Source organism: Salmo trutta, chromosome 31, assembly GCF_901001165.1.
Source record: "Salmo trutta chromosome 31, fSalTru1.1, whole genome shotgun sequence".
NCBI lineage: Eukaryota > Metazoa > Chordata > Actinopteri > Salmoniformes > Salmonidae > Salmo > Salmo trutta.
This window is the reverse complement of record NC_042987.1, coordinates 4,984,201-5,004,225: the sequence shown is the minus strand read 5'-3', so window position 1 is coordinate 5,004,225 and position 20,025 is coordinate 4,984,201. Positions and strand designations below refer to the sequence as shown.

At 43.6% G+C, this 20,025-nt stretch overlaps 1 protein-coding gene across 2 annotated transcripts in view; it reads left to right on the top strand.

The window, feature by feature from the left end:
* The window catches only part of LOC115169381 (sodium/potassium-transporting ATPase subunit beta-1-interacting protein 4), a 101,476-nt gene that overhangs the window by 41,321 nt on the left and 40,130 nt on the right, over positions 1-20,025 (top strand). For both annotated transcript variants that reach the window (XM_029724947.1, XM_029724948.1), the window contains exon 4: positions 5,923-6,120. In XM_029724947.1, coding sequence (XP_029580807.1) covers positions 5,923-6,120 — 198 coding nt within the window. The remainder of the gene's footprint in view (positions 1-5,922; positions 6,121-20,025) is intronic.

Sequence of the window (20,025 nt, the reverse complement as noted above, 5' to 3'; positions counted from 1 at the left end):
TACCTAAATACCCATCCCGCACACCGTACCTAAATACCCATCCCGCACACCGTACCTAAATACCCATCCCACACACACACACACCGTACCTAAATACCCATCCCACACACACGCACACCGTACCTAAATACCCATCCCACACACACACACACCGTACGTAAATACCCATCCCACACACACGCACACCGTACCTAAATACCCATCCCACCCATCATTCTTGTCACTGTTCGAACAGCATGTGCTGACAGGTCTTCGCTCTGTGGAGTCTCTGTTCTACACACACACACTTACCACTCTATAGCCCCTGACGGACTGCCAGACACACACACACAAACACACACCCTGACAGGTCTCCTGAGTCTCTGTTTCCGTGCCGACAGAAAGTGTTACATTTGGGATTATGATAATTTCCCTTCTCTGCTCCCAATTTGAGCAGTTTTATCTGAGTGCTAAGACTGTTCTCAGTGTGTGTGTGAGAGAGAAAAAGAAAAATGGAGGGAGCTAGAGATGGGAAGCTAGGCTGTAGTTAACTGCTCATTCTGCTTTTAGGGAGCTATCATATGTGCCATAGGTTAGACTGACACTAGTCAGGTATACTGCATATGTCCTAGTTCTCATGACAGTGGCTTAACCCTGGGGTCCTCTGTCTGTTGTGGAGTCACAGTTAGGCTATGTGGGGTTAAATGAGCTCCTCATCCAATTAGAGGACTAACACACAAATGGACAGTCTGTGCCTGTGTGCATGTGTGTGTCTTTGGAAATGTGGCTTTGTCTGGTATACACAAATATTTATCCAGTTAGAATCTTGGGTTTTATTCTGCCAAAGCTCACACTGGTAAGAAGAGATAATGACATTGTAATAAAACATGACAGAAGTTGTGAGTGATTTTCCTTCTGTCAACTTCACTATATAGGGAGTTCACACGGGCCCACACTATGACTGCACTTAGCACACTCCAGTCTGGTTTCTCCAAATCTCCACTGCCCCCCCGGGGTTCCTTTTAGCAGGTTAAGTGTGGATTTAGGTTTATTGGGATCCCCATTAGCAGCAGCAGCTACTCTTCTCGTCTCGTTCATCAAACATTTTTCCTCCACTATCTTCACATTCTCCCCCTCCTTTTTTCTTTCTCCCTTCTTTCCTGTCACACCCTGGCCTGATCCATCCACCTCCATTTCTTTCTGCTCCACTCCTCTGCTTTGTCTTCCCTGTCCTCTGTTGATCAGCTCTGTTTCTCTCCATCAGACTCAGATGGACTCCGTCAGTGATGGGGATCTACATTGATCTCTCAGTGAAGATGAATACTCAAGCCTAACATAGTTGGATTGGTGATTGGTTGTGTTTGTGTGTGTGTGTGCGAGTGTACTCATAGCGAGCCCCAGCTCTGCCTGGTCTCAGCTGTTCTAATGAGCTGTGTAGAGGCCAGCAGCTGGGGGCTGGGGCTGGGCTGTAACACAAGAGGGAAATAGCCTGGCCTCCCAAAATGCATATGGTAGCCAGGAGGGGAGACCGCTAATGGACAACACACACACACATACTGATCCTGATTCAGGCCCCAACCAAACCCTCTATGCACCCCTTACCACCTCCCTTCAGCGACGTGAGAGTGAGACCAAACCAAACGACCAGGAGTAAAACAGGGAAGGGACACAGGCGATATGCTAATTTGGTATAGAGAAAACCTAACTCACTCTATTAAGTTAATCAAAACAGGAACATTTTACATTTGGCTAGAAATTAATAAGGAAATTATCTCCACAGAGAAAAATGTCCTCATGTGTGCTACCTATATCCCCCACTAGAATCCCCATACTTTAATGAAGACAGCATCTCCATCCTGGAGGGGGAAATCAAAATGTCCAGGGACATGTGCTAGTCTGTGGTGACCTAAATGCCAGAACTGGACAATAACCTGATACCCTCAGTACACAGCAGGACAAACACCTACCTGGAGGTGACAGCATTCCCTCCCCCATATGCTCCCCTAGACACAACTATGACAACATAACCAACAAAAACGGGTCACAACTCATACAGCTCTGTCGCATGCTGGGTCTGTACAAAGTCAATAGTAAGCTTTGAGGGGACTCCTACAGTAGGTAGACCTATAGTTCATTTCCTGGTAGTATTACCGTCGATTACTTTATCACCGACCTCAACCCAGAGTCTCTCAGAGCGTTCAGTCAGCCCACTGACACCCCCGATCACAGGAAAATCACAGTCTACTTTAACCTCTCTTGGGAAGGTGGGAGGCTAGTGCCCACGGTTCACACTATTCAACAGCCAGTGAAAAATCAGAGCGCCAAATTCAAAACCACAAAATGTCATAATTCAAAATTCTCAAACAAAGGACTATTTTACACCATTTTAAAGATACACGTCTCCTTAATGTAACCACATTGTCCGATTTCAAAAAGGCTTTATGGCGAAAGCATAAAGTTAGATTATGTTAGGACAGTTCCAACACAAGAAAAAGCACACAGCTATTTTCCTAGCAAGGACAGGCGTCACAAAAACCAGAAAACCAGCTAAAATGATGCACTAACCTTTGACGATCTTCATCAGATGACACTCCTATGACATCATGTTACACAATACATGCTTTTTTTGTTCGATAAAGTTCATATTTATATCCACAAACAGCCTTTTACATTGGTGCGTGATGTTCAGAAAATATTTTGCCTCCAATACTGCCGGTGAATCAGCACAACAATTTACAAAAATACTCACAATAAATGTTGATAAAATATTAAACTGTTATTCAAAGAATTATAGATGAACATCTCCTTTATGAAAACGCTGTGACAGATTTCAAAAAAGCTTCACGAGGAAAGCACACTTTGCAATAATCTGAGTACTGCACTCAGGCAATACAGATACCCGCCATTTTGGAGTCATCTAAAATCATAAATAGCATTAGAAATATTCACTTACCTTTGATGATCTTCATCAGAAGGCACTTCCAGGCATCCCAGGTCCACAATAAATGTTGCTTTGTATGATAAAGTCCATCATTTATGTCCAAATATCTCCTTGTTGTTAGCGCGTTCAGTTAGCTACTCCAAATATAGAAAGCGCGCGGAAAATGTCACGACGAAAAGTCAAAAAAGTTATATTTACGTTCGTTCAAACATGTCAAATGTTGTATAGCATCAATCTTTAGGGCCTTTATCACTTAGAACTTCAATAATATTCCAACTGGACGATTGCAATGTCTTGAAAAACCTTTCAAAAAGGCCCAGGAACTAGAATATGCATATTCTAGTTCCTGGGCCCGAGTAGTAGGCCGTTTAATTTGGGTACGTTTTTTATCCGGCCGTGAAAATACTGCCCCCTACCCTAGAGAGGTTAAAGGAGTGATAATCAACCATGAGGAGGCATTGAAGCTGAACAAACTGCATACTATTAAGAAATGCTATAGATGCATGGAGGGTAGTGTAGAAAATTACCAAAAGTGAAGGTGTAAACTTAGCAGTAGGAAGCCTGAACAATATCTTTCACCTGAACAATATACACTGCTCAAAAAAATAAAGGGAACACTTAAACAACACAATGTAACTCCAAGTCAATCACACTTCTGTGAAATCAAACTGTCCACTTAGGAAGCAACACTGATTGACAATACATTTCACATGCTGTTGTGCAAATGGAATAGACAACAGGTGGAAATTTATAGGCAATTAGCAAGACACCCCCAATAAAGGAGTGGTTCTGCAGGTGGGGACCACAGACCACTTCTCAGTTCCTATGCTTCCTGGCTGATGTTTTGGTCACTTTTGAATGCTGGCGGTGCTTTCACTCTAGTGGTCGCATGACACGGAGTCTACAAACCACACACGTGGCTCAGGTAGTGCAGCTCATCCAGGATGGCACATCAATGCGAGCTGTGGCAAGAAGGTTTGCTGTGTCTGTCAGCGTAGTGTCCAGAGCATGGAGGCGCTACCAGGAGACAGGCCAGTACATCAGGAGACGTGGAGGAGGCCGTAGGAGGGCAACAACCCAGCAGCAGGACCGCTACCTCCGCGTTCAGAAATGCCAAACGGTCAGAAACAGACTCCATGAGGGTGGTATGAGGGCCCGACGTCCACAGGTGGGGGTTGTGCTTACAGCCCAACACCGTGCAGGACGTTTGGCATTTGCCAGAGAACACCAAGATTGGCAAATTTGCCACTGGCGCCCTGTGCTCTTCACAGATGAAAGCAGGTTCACACTGAGCACATGTGACAGACGTGACAGTCTGGAGACGCCGTGGAGAACGTTCTGCTGCCTGCAACATCCTCCAGCATGACCGGTTTGGCGGTGGGTCAGTCATGGTGTGGGGTGGCATTTCTTTGGGGGGCCGCACAGCCCTCCATGTGCTCGCCAGAGGTAGCCTGACTGCCATTAGGTACCGAGATGAGATCCTCAGACCCCTTGTGAGACCATATGCTGGTGCGGTTGGCCCTGGGTTCCTCCTAATGCAAGACAATGCTAGACCTCATGTGGCTGGAGTGTGTCAGCAGTTCCTGCAAGAGGAAGGCATTGATGCTATGGACTGGCCCGCCCGTTCCCCAGACCTGAATCCAATTGAGCACATCTGGGACATCATGTCTCGCTCCATCCACCAACACCACGTTGCACCACAGACTGTCCAGGAGTTGGCGGATGCTTTAGTCCAAGTCTGGGAGGAGATCCTTCAGGAGACCATCCGCCACCTCATCAGGAGCATGCCCAGGCGTTGTAGGGAGGTCATACAGGCACGTGGAGGCCACACACACTACTGAGCCTCATTTTGACTTGTTTTAAGGACATTACATCAAAGTTGGATCAGCCTGTAGTGTGGTTTTCCACTTTAATTTTGAGTGTGACTCCAAATCCAGACCTCCATGGGTTGATAAATTGGATTTCCATTGATTATTTTTGTGTGATTTTGTTGTCAGCACTTTCAACTATGTAAAGAAAAAAGTATTTCATAAGATTATTTCTTTCATTCAGATCTAGGATGTGTTTAAGTGTTCCCTTTATTTTTTTGAGCACTATATTTCACCTATCAGCTAACATATACAATTTAAATTCCAGCAGAAAACCCAAGACAACAATTTTAAATGATTTGATGAAGAATGTAAAAACCGAAGAAAGAAATTGTTGAACCTATTGTGGTGGTTAATTTCTTTATCAAATGAGGAGAGACAAGCTTATCACACAGGTCAGAGTTATACTTAAAGAGAGAGAAGACAGTCTGTGAACCCACTGCCCACAAAATGAGGTGGAAACTGAACTACACTTCCTAACCTCCTGCCAAATGTATGAACACATTAGAGACGCATATTTCCCACAGATCACACAGACCCACAAATATTTCCACTGTTAGTCAAAATACCGCAGTGTGTAATCACAGCAGCAATATATGTGACCCATTGCCATGAGAAAAGGGAAAACAGTGGAGCACAAATTGTAAATACAACCTATATTTATCTGTCTATTTATTTTGTCTTTCATACTTCAACTACTTGCACATTGTTACAACGCTGTACATAGCCAATAATGTAACATTTTAAATGTCTATATTCTTTTAAAACGTTTGTGAGTTTAATGTTTACTAATGGTTCCCTTGTTTATTTGCCTTTTGTTTGTCTATTTAATTTGCTTTTGCAGTGTAAATATATGTTTCCCATTGCCTCTAAAGAGAGAGAGAGGGAGAGACTTCAAATGAACTATTCCTGACAGCAACCCATTGTCCTCTGTTAATAATGCATGTATTGTCGCTGCGGGGCAACTGTGGGGTTAGATTGCTGTATTGGGGTATTGATTGACGTTTGTGAGTGTTTCTGTGTGTGTGTATAAATACTATATATATGTGTTTGTGCTGGTCCTTGTGTATGTGTGTATGTTTGTCTGTGTGTCCTTTCGTACATGTTAATATGTGTGTTTGTTTCTTGTTACAGGAAAGTGACCTGCTGACGTTTAACATCTCGGCTCACCACTCGTGGTGGAGTGAGCGCGGTCCAGGGTGTGTGAGGAGAGAGATGACCCAGCCAAGGGTGGGCACTGTGGACAGCCAGTCCTACATCTCCGTCATGGGCTGTCTCATGGAGTACCAGTACATAGAGGTCCTACACAGTGGAACACAGATCCTCATCGCTGTGAGTATTATATCTTTATACATCAAATCAAATGTAATTGGTCGCATACACATATTTAACAGATGTTATTGCGGTTGTAGCGATATGCTTGTGTTCCTAGCTTCAACAGTGCAGTAAAATCTAACAATTCACAACAATACACACAGATCTAAAAGTAAAAGAATGAAATTAAGAACGTACGTACACACGTACGCATGCTCACAGTACCAGTCAAAAGTTTGGACACACCAACTCATTCCATGGTTTTTCTTTATTTTTACTATTTTCTACATTGTAGAATAATAGTGAAGACATCAAAACTATGAAATAACACATATGGAATGATGTAGTAAACAAAAAAGTGTTCAACAAATCAAAATATATTTTATATTTGATTCTTCAAAGTAACCACCACTCTTGGTATTCTCTCAACCAGCTTCATGAGGTCGTCACCTGAAATGCTTTTCAATTAATAGGTGTGCCTTGTGAATTTGTGGAATTTCTTTCCTTCTTAATCCGTTTGAGCCAATCAGTGTTGTGACAAGGTAGAGGTGGTATACAGGAGATAGCCCTATTTGGTAAAAGGCCAAGTACCTATTATGGCAAGAACAGCTCAAATAAGCAAAGAGAAATGACAGTCCATCATTACCTTAAGACATGAAGGTCAGTCAATCTGGAAAATGTCAAGAACTTTCAAAGTTTCTTCAAGTGCAGTTGCAAAAAACATCAATCGCTATGATGGAACTGGCTCTCCCGAGGACCACCACAGCAAGGATGACCCAGAGTTACCTCTGCTGCAGAGGATAAGTTCATTAGAGTTACCTCTACCTCAGATTGCAGCCCAAATAAATGCTTCACTGAGTTCAACTGAGACACATCTCAACATCAACTGTTTAGAGGAGACTGTGTGAATCAGGCCATCATGGATGAATTGCTGTAAAGAAACCACTACTAAAGGACACCAATAATAAGAAGAGACTTGCTTGGGCCAAGAAACGTGAGCAATGGACATTAGACCGGTGGAAATCTGTCCTTTGGTCTGATGAGTCCAAATTTGAGATATTTGGTTCTAACAGCTGTGTCTTTGTGAAATGCAGAGTAGGTGAATTTATGATCTCCGCATCTGTGGTTCCCACTGTGAAGCATGGAGGAGGAGGTGTGATGGTGTGGGGGTGCTTTGCTGGTGACAGTGTTGGTGATTTATTTAGATTTCAAGGCACTCTTAACCAGCTTGGCTATGACATCATTCTGCAGCGATACACCAACCCATCTGGTTTGTGCTTAGTGGGACAATAATTTGTTTTTCAACAGGACAGTGGCCCAACACACCTTCAGGCTGTGTAAGGTCTATTTGACCAAGAAGGAGAGTGATGGTGCTGAATCAGATGACCTGGCCTCCACAATCCCCTGACCTAAACCCAATTGAGATGGTTTGGGATGAGTTGGAATGCAGAGTGAAGTAAAAGCAGCCAACAAGTACTCAGCATATGTGGGAACTCCTTCAAGACTGGAAAAGCATTCCAGGTGAAGCTGGTTGAGAGAATGCCAAGAGTGTGTAAAGCTGTCAAGTCAAAGGGTGACTATTTTTGAAGAATCTCAAATATAAAATCTACTTTTTTGGTTTCTACATGATTCCATATGTGTTATTTCATAGTGTTGATGTCTTCACTATTATTCTACAATGTAGACAATTGTAAAACTCTTGAATGAGTTGGTGTGTCCAAATTTTTGACTGGTACTGTATATGTGATGGGATGTATAGACTTTATAGACAGTATGTGGATAGAATATTTAGTGTATCTGTAGAATACGTTTGATAGTATATATTCATCAATAGTTGAATAGGATGGCATTGACTGGAATACAGTATATTTGTTATATACTGTGTTCTATTTATACTGTTCAACATACCTTGTGTCAATTGAAGCTTATCCTCAATGCTGACAAAACTAAACTAATGGTGTTTTCTAAAGCAAGAAATAGACCTCTGAACCTTTCACCTATTACCTGTCAGGGCAATGAGATTGAGACTGTAACCTCATATAAATATCTTGGAATTTTAATTGATGACGGCCTAAATTGCATATTCAACAACTTACAAAAAATTTGAGCTGAGGTTGGGATTTTATTTCGATTTTGAAGCCAGAAGGAGGCTAGCATCAGCTACATTTATACCTATACTGGACTATGGTGATATTTTATATATTAAAGCTTCCGCTCAGTGTTTGAGATCAGTTGACACCCTTTACCATGGAGCATTGAGATTTATTTTAAACTGCAAAACCCTTACGCACCACTGCACTTTATATACCAGGGTTGGCTGGCCAACTCTAGTCACTCCAAGGCTGTCACTGGTATACTTTTATTTACAAAGCCATTTTATTTGGCCATTTTTATTCTTCAGAAATGTGGTGGGTACTCTCTTTGTTCACAGGACTTTATCCTGCTAACAGTTCCAATGTCCGAACTGAATTTGGTAAAGGGATTTTATGTACTCTACGCCATCTGCTTGGAATGCCTTACAAAATAGTTTTAAACTGGATGAACTTGTGTCGATTAGTGTTTTTAAATCATTGATGAAGGATTTTGAGGATTCCTTGACCTGAAAATGTTTTTAATTTGCTGTTTTATGATTTCATTATACTCCTGTGATTTATGTTTTTTACTAGATTACTTGGAGTTTTTCATGTCTGTCTGTAATTGTGTAATGACTTGGTGCTGCCTATCTTGGCCGGGACGCTCTTGAAAAGGAGATTTCAAATCTCAATGAGTCCTTCTTGGTTAAAAAAAGTCTTAAATAAAATGTAAATAATTATACAAATGAGATGAGTAAAACAGTATGTAAACATTATTAAAGTGACCAGTGATTCCATGTACATAGGGCAGCAGCTTCTAAGATGAGTAAAACAGTATGTAAACATTATTAAAGTGACCAGTGATTCCATGTCCATGTACATAGGGCAGCAGCTTCTAAGCTGTAGGGTTGAGTAACCAGGTGGTAGCCGGCTAGTGACAGTGACTAAGTTCAGGGCAGGGTCCTGGGTGGAGGCTGGCTAGTGACAGTGACTAAGTTCAGGGCAGGGTACTGGGTGGAGGCCGGCTAGTGACAGTGACTAAGTTCAGGGCAGGGTACTGGGTGGAGGCCGGCTAGTGACAGTGACTAAGTTCAGGGCAGGGTACTGGGTGGAGGCCGGCTAGTGACAGTGACTAAGTTCAGGGCAGGGTCTTGGGTGGAGGCCGGCTAGTGACAGTGACTAAGTTCAGGGCAGGGTCCTGGGTGGAGGCCGGCTAGTGACAATAACTAAGTTCATGGCAGGTTCAGGGCAGGGTCCTGGGTGGAGGCCGGCTAGTGACAGTGACTAAGTTCAGGGCAGGGTCCTGGGTGGAGGCCGGCTAGTGACAGTAACTAAGTTCATGGCAGGTTCAGGGCAGGGTCCTGGGTGGAGGCCAGCTAGTGACAGTGACTAAGTTCAGGGCAGGGTCCTGGGTGGAGGCTGGCTATTGAACAGTCACATTTTTTTTAATCTATTTTTCACAGGTTTTTGCCTGCAATATGAGTTTTGTTATACTTACAGACACCATTCAAACTGTTTTAGAAAATTCAGAGTGTTTTCTATCCGAATGTGTTAATAATATGCATATCCTAGCTTCTGAGTTGGTGTAGGAGGCAGTTAAAAATGGGCACATTTTTTTCAAAATTTCTCAATACTGCCCCCTAGACCCAACAGGTTAGGAGCATGTAGAACATCAGCCATCTTCTTCGGCGCCATCTTATATGTTGAATAACTGTAGGCTATAGCAGCCTATAGGTAGGTAAATTGTGGTTTCTTCCCTGTCTTCTCACTCTCTGGCGGTGGTGTGTATGATGAATAACTGTAGGCGTGTGTGTAGAGGCCAGTCGGTCAGAGGCTTTACCATTTTGAATGGGCCAAATAAATCTGATATAACTAGAACAGCCAGAGACAGAAAACTCTAACAACCCCCTTTTGCTCAGTGGAACCCAAAATGATATGTGACCACTTGGTTAGGCTGCTGTCCTTTCAGCACCATCATTTAAATCGCTTAAAATAACCCTCATCAAGATCTGTTGCCTACACCTAATAGTCCTGCTCATTATGTATTATTATTGTTATTATTATTATTATTATTATTATTATTATTATTATTATTATTACAAATAGAAAATGATAACTTCTCACAATGGTGCTTGTTTAGTAAAGTTAGATCAAAGCTGAATCAATGTTTCGCAAGATCACATAAGGATGTATTAGTATTTTACAAAACGGCACCGAATATAATAGCTGAGCAAATAGGCCTCTAATATTTTACATCAAAAGCACCTCAGTCATTTCTTATCTGAAGCTGAATAGTAAAAAAAATCTTAATGCGTCCAAAACACACCTAGTAGGATATATGCTTTGATTAACGCAAAATAAGCCTACAAGAAAGGCTAATACAACAGTTTGTTAACACCATCTGCTTTTATTCGCTTACAAAACAGTAATTCAAGACGATCTAAATGCATATTCCCATGAAACTCATTGAGATCAAATGATTGGCATACAGATGCAGTTTGGACATTTCACCGGTAAAACATGAAGAATTATCATTCATGATTGACAGTGATGATGGTATATTTTTAAATTACGTAAGCCTATGCCTAACTCGGTGTTTGAGAGTGCTGAAATGGATAAAAACGTCTTGAGACGATATGTGTGGGCAGAGGTTGCAAATGGATGATGCATTTTATGCATAGGCCTATTCTACAGTGATATTCAATTGCCTACATCTGTCAGTACAAACTCATGACAACTGTTTTATATATTATTTTATGTGTGCTCGCTCACCTAAAAATAATCGCACCACACACACACACACACACACACACACACACACACACACACACACACACAGCATTTGCCCTCCACCACAGGTGTAGGATCAGATTACCCTCAATCTCCCAATCCTAACCATAACTACTAGGGGGGTGACTCCATATGAGTGATTGGGGTAACTGGTACTTTCTCCTCCCACTAAAGCTACTTGGAAAATAAATCAGTGTAGAGCCCTGTGATGGTGTTCTGGTATACTGCTCCTCACCTCAGGCTAGAACCAGATGAAGAAGGGTTAGACAGTGATGTCTAACCGTTTGCACTGGGAGGCAAATGAAAACAACTTTCAGTGAATGGACCTGAATGAAAGATTTGGAAATGTTGTCCCTTTGTCTTTTATGACCGAAACTCTGTCTAATCCTTCTTTATCTCATGCTGGACCCCAGGCCCTGACTCTACCATTTACCACCCAAATCCCCTCGCACTATGTACTGAGATGGTATTGTCCTCCTGGCATCACAACACTGTTGGTACAGCTCTCTTTCCTATATTGTTAAAGAGGAGGGAAGTGATGGATAGGGGCGACTGTCCCTTTGTCTTTGTGTGGACTGTACAAGGTCACCCTGGAAAGCCAATTAAATATTTAGGCTGGGAGGAGAATGGTTTATTATGATGAGAAATTAGAGTTCTGTCCAATACTGGGGGCAGTTAGTGCTGTTGTCTCCTCAGTTACATTTGGCTTCCTGAGTGGTGCAGCGGTCTAAGGCACTGCATCTCACAAGAGGTGTCACTACAGTCCCTGGTTCAATTCCAGGCTGTATCACTTCCGGCCGTGATTGGGAGTCCTATAGAGCGGCGAACAATTGCCCAGCTTTGTCTGGGTTTGGCCGGGGTAAGCCGTTGTTGTAAATTAGAATTTGTTCTTAACTGACTTGCCTTGTTAAATAAAGGTTCAATCAAAAATGTAAATAAATATGTATATATTGTTCATGTTTGACTGGGGGAGGTGGAGGATATAGGCTACTGTACAGTAAGAAGGTGTATACTGTGTACTCTCGCTCTCTCTCTCTCTCTCTCTCTCTGGGATTCTTATACATGATTAGTAAATCCAATCTCGACTGATTTTCCTGTCATTGCCAGTCTCTTTCTCTCCTCCTGTTGTCCTCCCGCTATATCCATACATCATCTGTTACATAAAACATGGATATGAGAAGGTGGCTCTCCTCCAGAGATGGGAGAGAAAATGTCAGGGTAGGTAGGAGATGTAGAAGAAATGGAGAATGCGAGAGACAAAAATGTCACTCTCTGGAATGTGAGGGAACATGTAGGACTTTGGGTGTGTGTACTAGTGATGTGTGGGTTGAATTACAGTAGCAGTGTATGGATAAAATCACTGGGGAAGCCAAGCTTGTTTGCTCTATAACCTGTTAGTTCATATGCCTTGCGACTGTGATATACAGTACATATACAGAAGTCGGAAGTTTACATACATTCGTTTTTCAACCACTCCACAAATTTCTTGTTAACAAACTATAGTTTTGGCAAGTCGGTTACGACATCTACTTTGTGCATGACACAAGTAATTTTTCCAACAATTGTTTACAGACAGATTATTTCAATTATTACTCACTGTATCACAATTCCAGTGAGTCAGAAGTTTACAAACGCTAAGTTGACTGTGCCTTTAAACAGCTTGGAAAATACCAGAAAATTATGTCATGGCTTTAGAAGCTTCTGATAGGCTAATTGACATCATTTGAGTCAATTGGAGGTATACCTGTGGATGCATTTCAAGGCCTACCTTCAAACTCAGTGCCTCTTTGCTTGACATCATGGGAAAATCTAAAGAAATCAGCCAAGACCTCAGAAAAAAATTGTAGATCTGCACATCCTTGGGAGCAATTTCCAAAGGCCTGAAGGTACAACGTTCATCTGTACAAACAATAGTACACAAGTATAAACACCATGGGACCACGCAGCCGTCCTCCGCTCAGGAAGGAGACGCGTTCTGTCTCCTGGAGATGAACGTACTTTGGTGCGAAAAGTGCAAATCGATTTCAGAACAACAGCAAAGGACTTTGTGAAGATGCTGGAGGAAACAGGTACAAAGTATCTATATCCACAGTAAAACGAGTCCTATGTTGACATAACCTGAAAGGCCGCTCAGCAAAGAAGAAGCCTCTGCTCCAAAACCACCATAAAAAAGCCAGACTACGGTTTGCAACTGCACATGGAGACAAAGTTTGTATTTTTTGGAGAAATGTCCTGTTATCTGATGAAACAAAAATAGAACTGTTTGGCCATAATCACCATTGTTATGTTTGGAGGGAATAGGGGGAGGCTTGCAAGCCGAAGAACACCATCCCAACCGTGAAGCACTGGGGGGGGGCAGCATCATGTTGTGGGGGTGCTTTTCTGCGGGAGGGACTGGTGCACTTCACAAAATAATGGCATCATGAGGTAGGAAAATTAGGTGGATATATTGAAGCAACATCTCAAGACATCAGTCAGGAAGTTAAAGATTGGTCGCAAATGGGTCTTCCAAATAGACAATGACCCGAAGCATACTTCCATAGCTGTGGCAAAATGGCTTAGGGACAACAAAGTCAAGGTATTGGAGTGGCCATCACAAAGTCCTGATCTCAATCCTATAGAAAATGTGTGGGCAGAACTGAAAAAGCGTGTGCGAACGAGGAGGCCTGCAAACCTGACTCAGTTACACCAGCTCTGTCAGGAGGAATGGGCCAAAATTCAAGCAAATTCTTGTGCGAAACTTGTGGAAGGCTTTATATGTATGTAATCTTCTGACCCACTGGGAATGTGATAAGGAATTGTGAAAAACTGACTTTAAATGTATTTGGCTAAGGTGCATGTAAACTTCTGACTTCAATTGTATAGGCCAAAGCCTGAGACAATACGAAGACACAGTGGCTGAGTAAATTCAACCACACCTTTGTTTCATCACAAAACGGGAGAGCAACCTCTGTCCTTTGAAGTCCACAAAGCTTATTGCATGTAACAAACAGTTACATGACCTACAGCATGGTCAAGCAAGTTAATGTTTCCGACATTTTCGTACTACTAAACGGCTATTGATTTAGAACCACAAAGTTACCGCAAGTCGCAATGAAAACAGGAGATGCCTCCACTATTCCAGCACCATTTCAACATCATCAAATCACCTCTGCTTAGTCTAACATAGTGACAACTAAAAGATACAAAAAACAATTTAGTCCAATCAACATAAGCTAAATTTGATGTGGCTGTCCATGGTTATGATGTGTGTGTGTGTGTGTGTATACGTTCGTGCAAGTATAAAAACATATTGACTCACCCTACTTGCTATCCTCCTCTCTTTCATGTTGACAAAATGGTCTATGACTATGTCATACAGTACATACTTAAATGATTTGTTTCCCTAGGCTACCTGGCTAAAATGTTTGCTTGCTAGACTAACTTCCTTTCATGAGCAATGTTAGCTAGTTAACATCAGCCTTCTACATCTAGCTATCGCACATATTGAACTTCCATCCTCTCAGGCCAGGGGCACAACAATGTATAAATGTATGGTTGTTGGATCAGAGTCTGCGTTATAGTTATATGGCCAGTACAGAGAATTAAGTAAAACCACAAGGCCAAATCCATACCTCCATCCATGGCTAATTTAGGAAAGGGACAATTTTAGCTAGCTAGCTAACCATCGGATGACAACTCAACGAGATGCAGCAATTCAAGTTGTTTCTGTCAATGAAGCATGCTCTCGATGCGATGTGATAGGAGTGAAGCCAAATCCAAACTGGCCTCCCTTGACACTTTTTGGTTTTTGGTGCGCCAGGACTATTTAGAATTGAGCACACTCGGTTTAGCTCAACGCTGATTGGATATTATTTTATACTTTTTTTTTATCAAGGGAGGCCAAATGCTCGCTAGCTTCACTTGCATTCAATTCTACAGGTGGCAACAATGTCATACTATTTTTGACCAAACAGCATCAGATAGATGGCCTACACATACAGAGAGAGGGGTGCTGCTTCGCTTGTTCGGGTGCTTTCTCCAGTGAAATACATTCAGCGTTATGCAAACTGAAGGAAAATTATAACTCAGAGAGACTAACGATTTTCCTTTTTTACTTGATAATTTTTTGGGGGGAAGTCTGGCTTGGCATCCATGATAACACGCCAGTGTTGAATCATAACCCGCAGTCCCATGGTTATATCCACAGGGCGGGCAGGTTTAGGGTCATTAAATATTGTGTGGATGAAGGGTAGGTGGGTGGCGGGTCTGTTACGGAGACCTTATTACTGCCACACCAGCGGTCACAAGTCATGATGGCAGTCAAATTCCATGTGACCGTTTAGTCCGGCAATTAGGCTTCTCCAAGCTCTGATGCTGCTGATGGTCATTAGTAGCCTACCAAACTTGCTAACTGCCTGGTACTCAGCACTCTATTGTCCCTCTAAACACTCTGACATCAATGCAAATGTAATCCAAAATCTAATCAAACACTTCATGAGAGCCCATGAGCTCATGTTGCACAATATTTCTATGGGCTATGCAATTGTGTGAGAAAACAGAGTGATGGCCTCTATTAAAAAGAGGAGGATCCCATCAGCTTTGTAGGCCTATTATACTTATTTCTCAACTTTCCTAATATTAAGCACATTGCTTCTCTTTAAAACAGGAGAATAGCCTACCGGCTGGCATGAAAATGAACCACGGGAAAAGCGCCCTCCATTCGCTATTTAAGTGCATAGATGACATGTAATTTTTCCCCCGCCCCTGTTTTGAGACCATTCTATTCTAAATTCCATTCTATTCTAAATCAAAACACATTTCACACATACAGTATATTATTTTGTATATGTAAAGAAAATATTATATCAAGAATAGTCTCATGGGTGACAATATTAGCCTATCACTTGTGAATGATGCCCAGATTTAAGCCAAGAAACAACGCATGCCTTTTTTGGCGACTTTTTCAAATCGAACACCTCGTGTAGCTTGGCCATAGGCCTATATGTTTTGATAAGGTTTTTATCACAACAAAGTGGCCCAAAAAAATCTTAATTAAGCACATTAATCCACTTTACAGCGAGTGTAGAACCTAACTGGCATACATAAGCAGCACGTGAGTTTTAAGTTTGGGATAATTTTCACCATAAAAATGCTCCTTTAAAATAAAATCATTACATGCATAATTGCATTTGCGGTCACTTTTGAGAATGGGTTTTTCCTGCTAATGGAACATTGCGCTTATACCCACAACTATGTTTCAAATATTTATTTCTCGCACAGAATAGGTCAACTTTTGTACTATGGAGGATAGGCTAATCGACATAGGCTAGTGCTTTTGCTGTTCATTAGGCCTACTCATCTTGTTGCCTGACGAAAAGTAAATGTGGACAGTTCTTCCACCTCGGAACTGGATAAGGACGAGCACAGTTGCATCCCCGATGTGTCTGTCTTCACTTGTAGCCTGTGGAAAAGACCGCATCACCTAACGGAGAGCCATGTGAGTGAGAGGTGCTTCAGAGCACGCGACCAGGAGAAAGCACATTTTTATTTATTTTCTTATTTTTTAAAAATAATTTTTACCCCTTTTTCGTGGTATCCAATTGGTAGTAGTTACTGTCTTGTCTCATCGCTGCAACTCCCATACGGACTCGGGAGAGGCGAAGGTTGCGAGCCATGCGTCCTCCGAAACACAACCCAACCAAGCCGCACTGCTTTTTGACACAGCGCACATCCAACCTGGAAGCCAGCCGCACCAATGTGTCAGAGGAAACACCGTACACCTAGCAACCTGGTCAGCGTGCACTGCGCCCGGCCCACCACAGGAGTCACTAGTGCGCAATGAGACAAGGATATCCCTGCCAGGCCAAACCCTCCCTAACCTGGACGACGCTGGGCCAATTGTGCGGCCGGCTGCGGCAGAGCCTGGGCTTGAACCCAGAATCTCTGGTGGCACAGCCGGGAGGCACAGGAGAAGGCAATTATTCTGAAGGCAAACCAATCTGTCACACTGGTATAAGGGATTTGGAGACAGGCGCAGGAATACACAATAGGGGTTTTTAGTACACCCAAAACAAACACGAATAGAAAAACACTGGGCTGTACCCAAACAAAAGAGTGAGGGTAAACCTCGTTGAACGACACGGGACGATACCCGTAATACACAATATATAAAGCACACAGCATAACAGCTGCACCAACGCATAGGCACTCACACGACCAATGGACATGGAAACAATAACCGACAACGACAGAGGGAACAGAGGGCACATACTAATCAGGGGAAATGGGAACCAGGTGTGGGACGACACCGGCCTCGGGGATGACCACAGGGGCACAGTGCGGGTCGGTCAGGGCGGTGAAAATCCCTGGTCAGCGACGCATCCAGGATGTCCACCACAGGAACCCAGCACTGCTTCTTTGGGCCGTACCCCTCCCAGTTGATGAGGTAATGGAGACACACCCAAGACGCCTCGTATGTCGGACCGAGTATGTCGGACCGAGTATGCTGGACCGAGTACGCCGGACCTCCCTCGATATCCAAAGGAAGAGGCGGGGCATCACTTGGTCCAGCCTCAGCGAGGAGACCAGGCACCACTGGCCTGAGAAGAGACACATGAAAGGTCGGGTTAATGCGGTAATCAACAGGGAGTTGTAAACGGGACATTACCTCATTAACCCTCCTCAGGACTTTAAATGGTCCCACAAACCACGGGTTCAGTTTCCGACAGGGCAGGCGGTGGGTGGAGAGTCAGAACCGGTCACCTGGGAAGAAGACAGGCGTCTCACTGTGGTGGCGGTCGGGCCTGCTCCTTGTGGCGACGCGCGGTATGCTAGAGACGAGTGTGTGCAGCGTTCCAGATCTCCTCAGCACGCCAAAACCACTCTTCCACCGCAGGAGCCTCGGTCTAGCTCTGCGCGTTCTCCGCCCAAGGTTGAAAATCGGCCCACTCCCCCGGCCGATCCTGACAGTAACACCAAAGGTTGACCCTCTTCACCTGCCCATTTTCCCATTTTCTTGAGGCCGATACCCAGAGGTGAGACTGACTGTGACCCCCAGGCATTCCATGAATGCCTTCCATACCCGTGAGGTGAACTGAGGGCCACGATCTGACACTATATCCCCTGGGATCCCGTAGTGCCGGAAGACGTACTTAACTTCATCGGGGTAGGGGGCAGTATTTTGACGTCCGGATGAAAAGCGTGCCCATAGTAAACTGCCTGTTAGGGATGGGCCATGACCTGACATATTGCTCCTCCATCTCCACTCCCTCTGTGGAGATAGCCCAAAAAGGACATGGACCGCTGGAAAAACAAACATTTCTCCTGTTTAACATATAGATCATGCTCCAACAGTCTTCTCAGCACAGACCTGACTAACGAGACATACTGGACGCGGTCAGCAGAATAGACCAAAATGCAGTCTATAGAGCACCATGCCCCATCCCAGCATGTCCCAAAACACTTTGTTGATGAAGGCCTGGAAGACTGAAGAAGCATTAGAAAGAGATACTTGAAATGACCCGTTGTCATGGAGAAAGCCATTCCATTTGTCGCCTGCACAAATGCGCACCAGATTGTAGGCGCTCCTCAAGTCCAGCTTTGTGAAGTACTGTGCCCTGTACATTTGTTCGATGATGGTTGGGATGAAGGGTAAAGGGTAGCTGAACTTGACGGTGGCCTTGTTTAGTGTTCGATAATCAATGCAGGGGCGCAGTCCCCCATCTTTCTTCTTGACAAAAAATAAGCTTGAGGAGGCTGGTGACTTGCGGATAAAACTCTGCTGGAGACTCTCCTGTACATAGGTCTCCATGGCCTCGGTCTCCGCATAGGAGAGGGGATAGACATGTCCTCTCGGGAGGGCTGCATCAGACAACAGGTTAATGACACAGTCCCAGGGGCAATGGGGAGGCAGGCATGTAGCCTATGTCTTTGAGAATACCTGGTGCGGATCCTTGTACTCCTCCGGTAAATCCACTTGAGGAGCACAGTCCGGACTTTCCACTGTAGTGGTGTAGACAGACACCGCAAGACACCTTGCCTGACACTCCTGCGACCAAAGTAAAGTCATTTTCTCTTATGAATCCCCTTTCCGATTGTTTGGGGCATCTGGAAAAAAGCTTGTCCGGAGAAGACAAGGTGAGCGCTACCATCAGTCCTGTGTCATGCCAACAGTAAAGCATCCTGAGACCATTCTCAGCCAAGGGAGTGGGCTCACTCACAATTTTGCCTAAGAACACAGCCATGAATAAAGAATGGTACCAACACATCCTCCAAGAGCAACTTCTCCCAACCATCCAGGAAAAGTTTAGTGACGAACAATGCCTTTTCCAGCATGATGGAGCACCTTGCCATTAGGCAAATGTGATAACTAAGTGGCTCGGGGAACAAAACATCGATATTTTGGGTCCATGGCCAGGACTCCCCAGACCATAATCCCACTGAGAACTTGTGGTCAATCCTCAAGAGGCGGGTGGACAAACAAAAACCCACAAATTCTGACAAACTCCAAGCATTGATTATGCAAGAATGGGCTGCCATCAGTCAGGATGTGGCCCAGAAGTTAATTGACAGCATGCCAGGGCGGATTGCAGAGGTCTTGAAAAAGAAGGGTCAACACTGCAAATATTGACTCTGCATCAACTTCATGTAATTGTCAATAAAAGCCTTTGACACTTATGAAATGCTTATAATTATATTTCAGTATTCCATAGTAACATCTGACAAAAATATCTAAAGACACTGAAGCAGCAAACTTTGTGGAAATTAATATTTGTCATTCTCAAAACTTTTGGCCACAACTGTACTTTGCGCCATTCATCTTTGCCTCAACCCTGACTAGTATTCAAGTCCCTGCCACTGAAAAGCATCCCCACAGCATGATGAAGCCACCACCATGTTTCACCGTAGAGATGGTGCCAGGTTTCCTCAAGACGTGACACTTGGCATTCAGGCCAAAGTTCATTCCTGGTTTCATCAAACCAGAAAGTCTTGTTTCTCATGGTTGGAGAGTCTTCAGGTAACTTTTGTCAAACTCCAAGCGGGCTGTCATGTGCCTTTTACTGTGGAGTGGCTTCTGTCT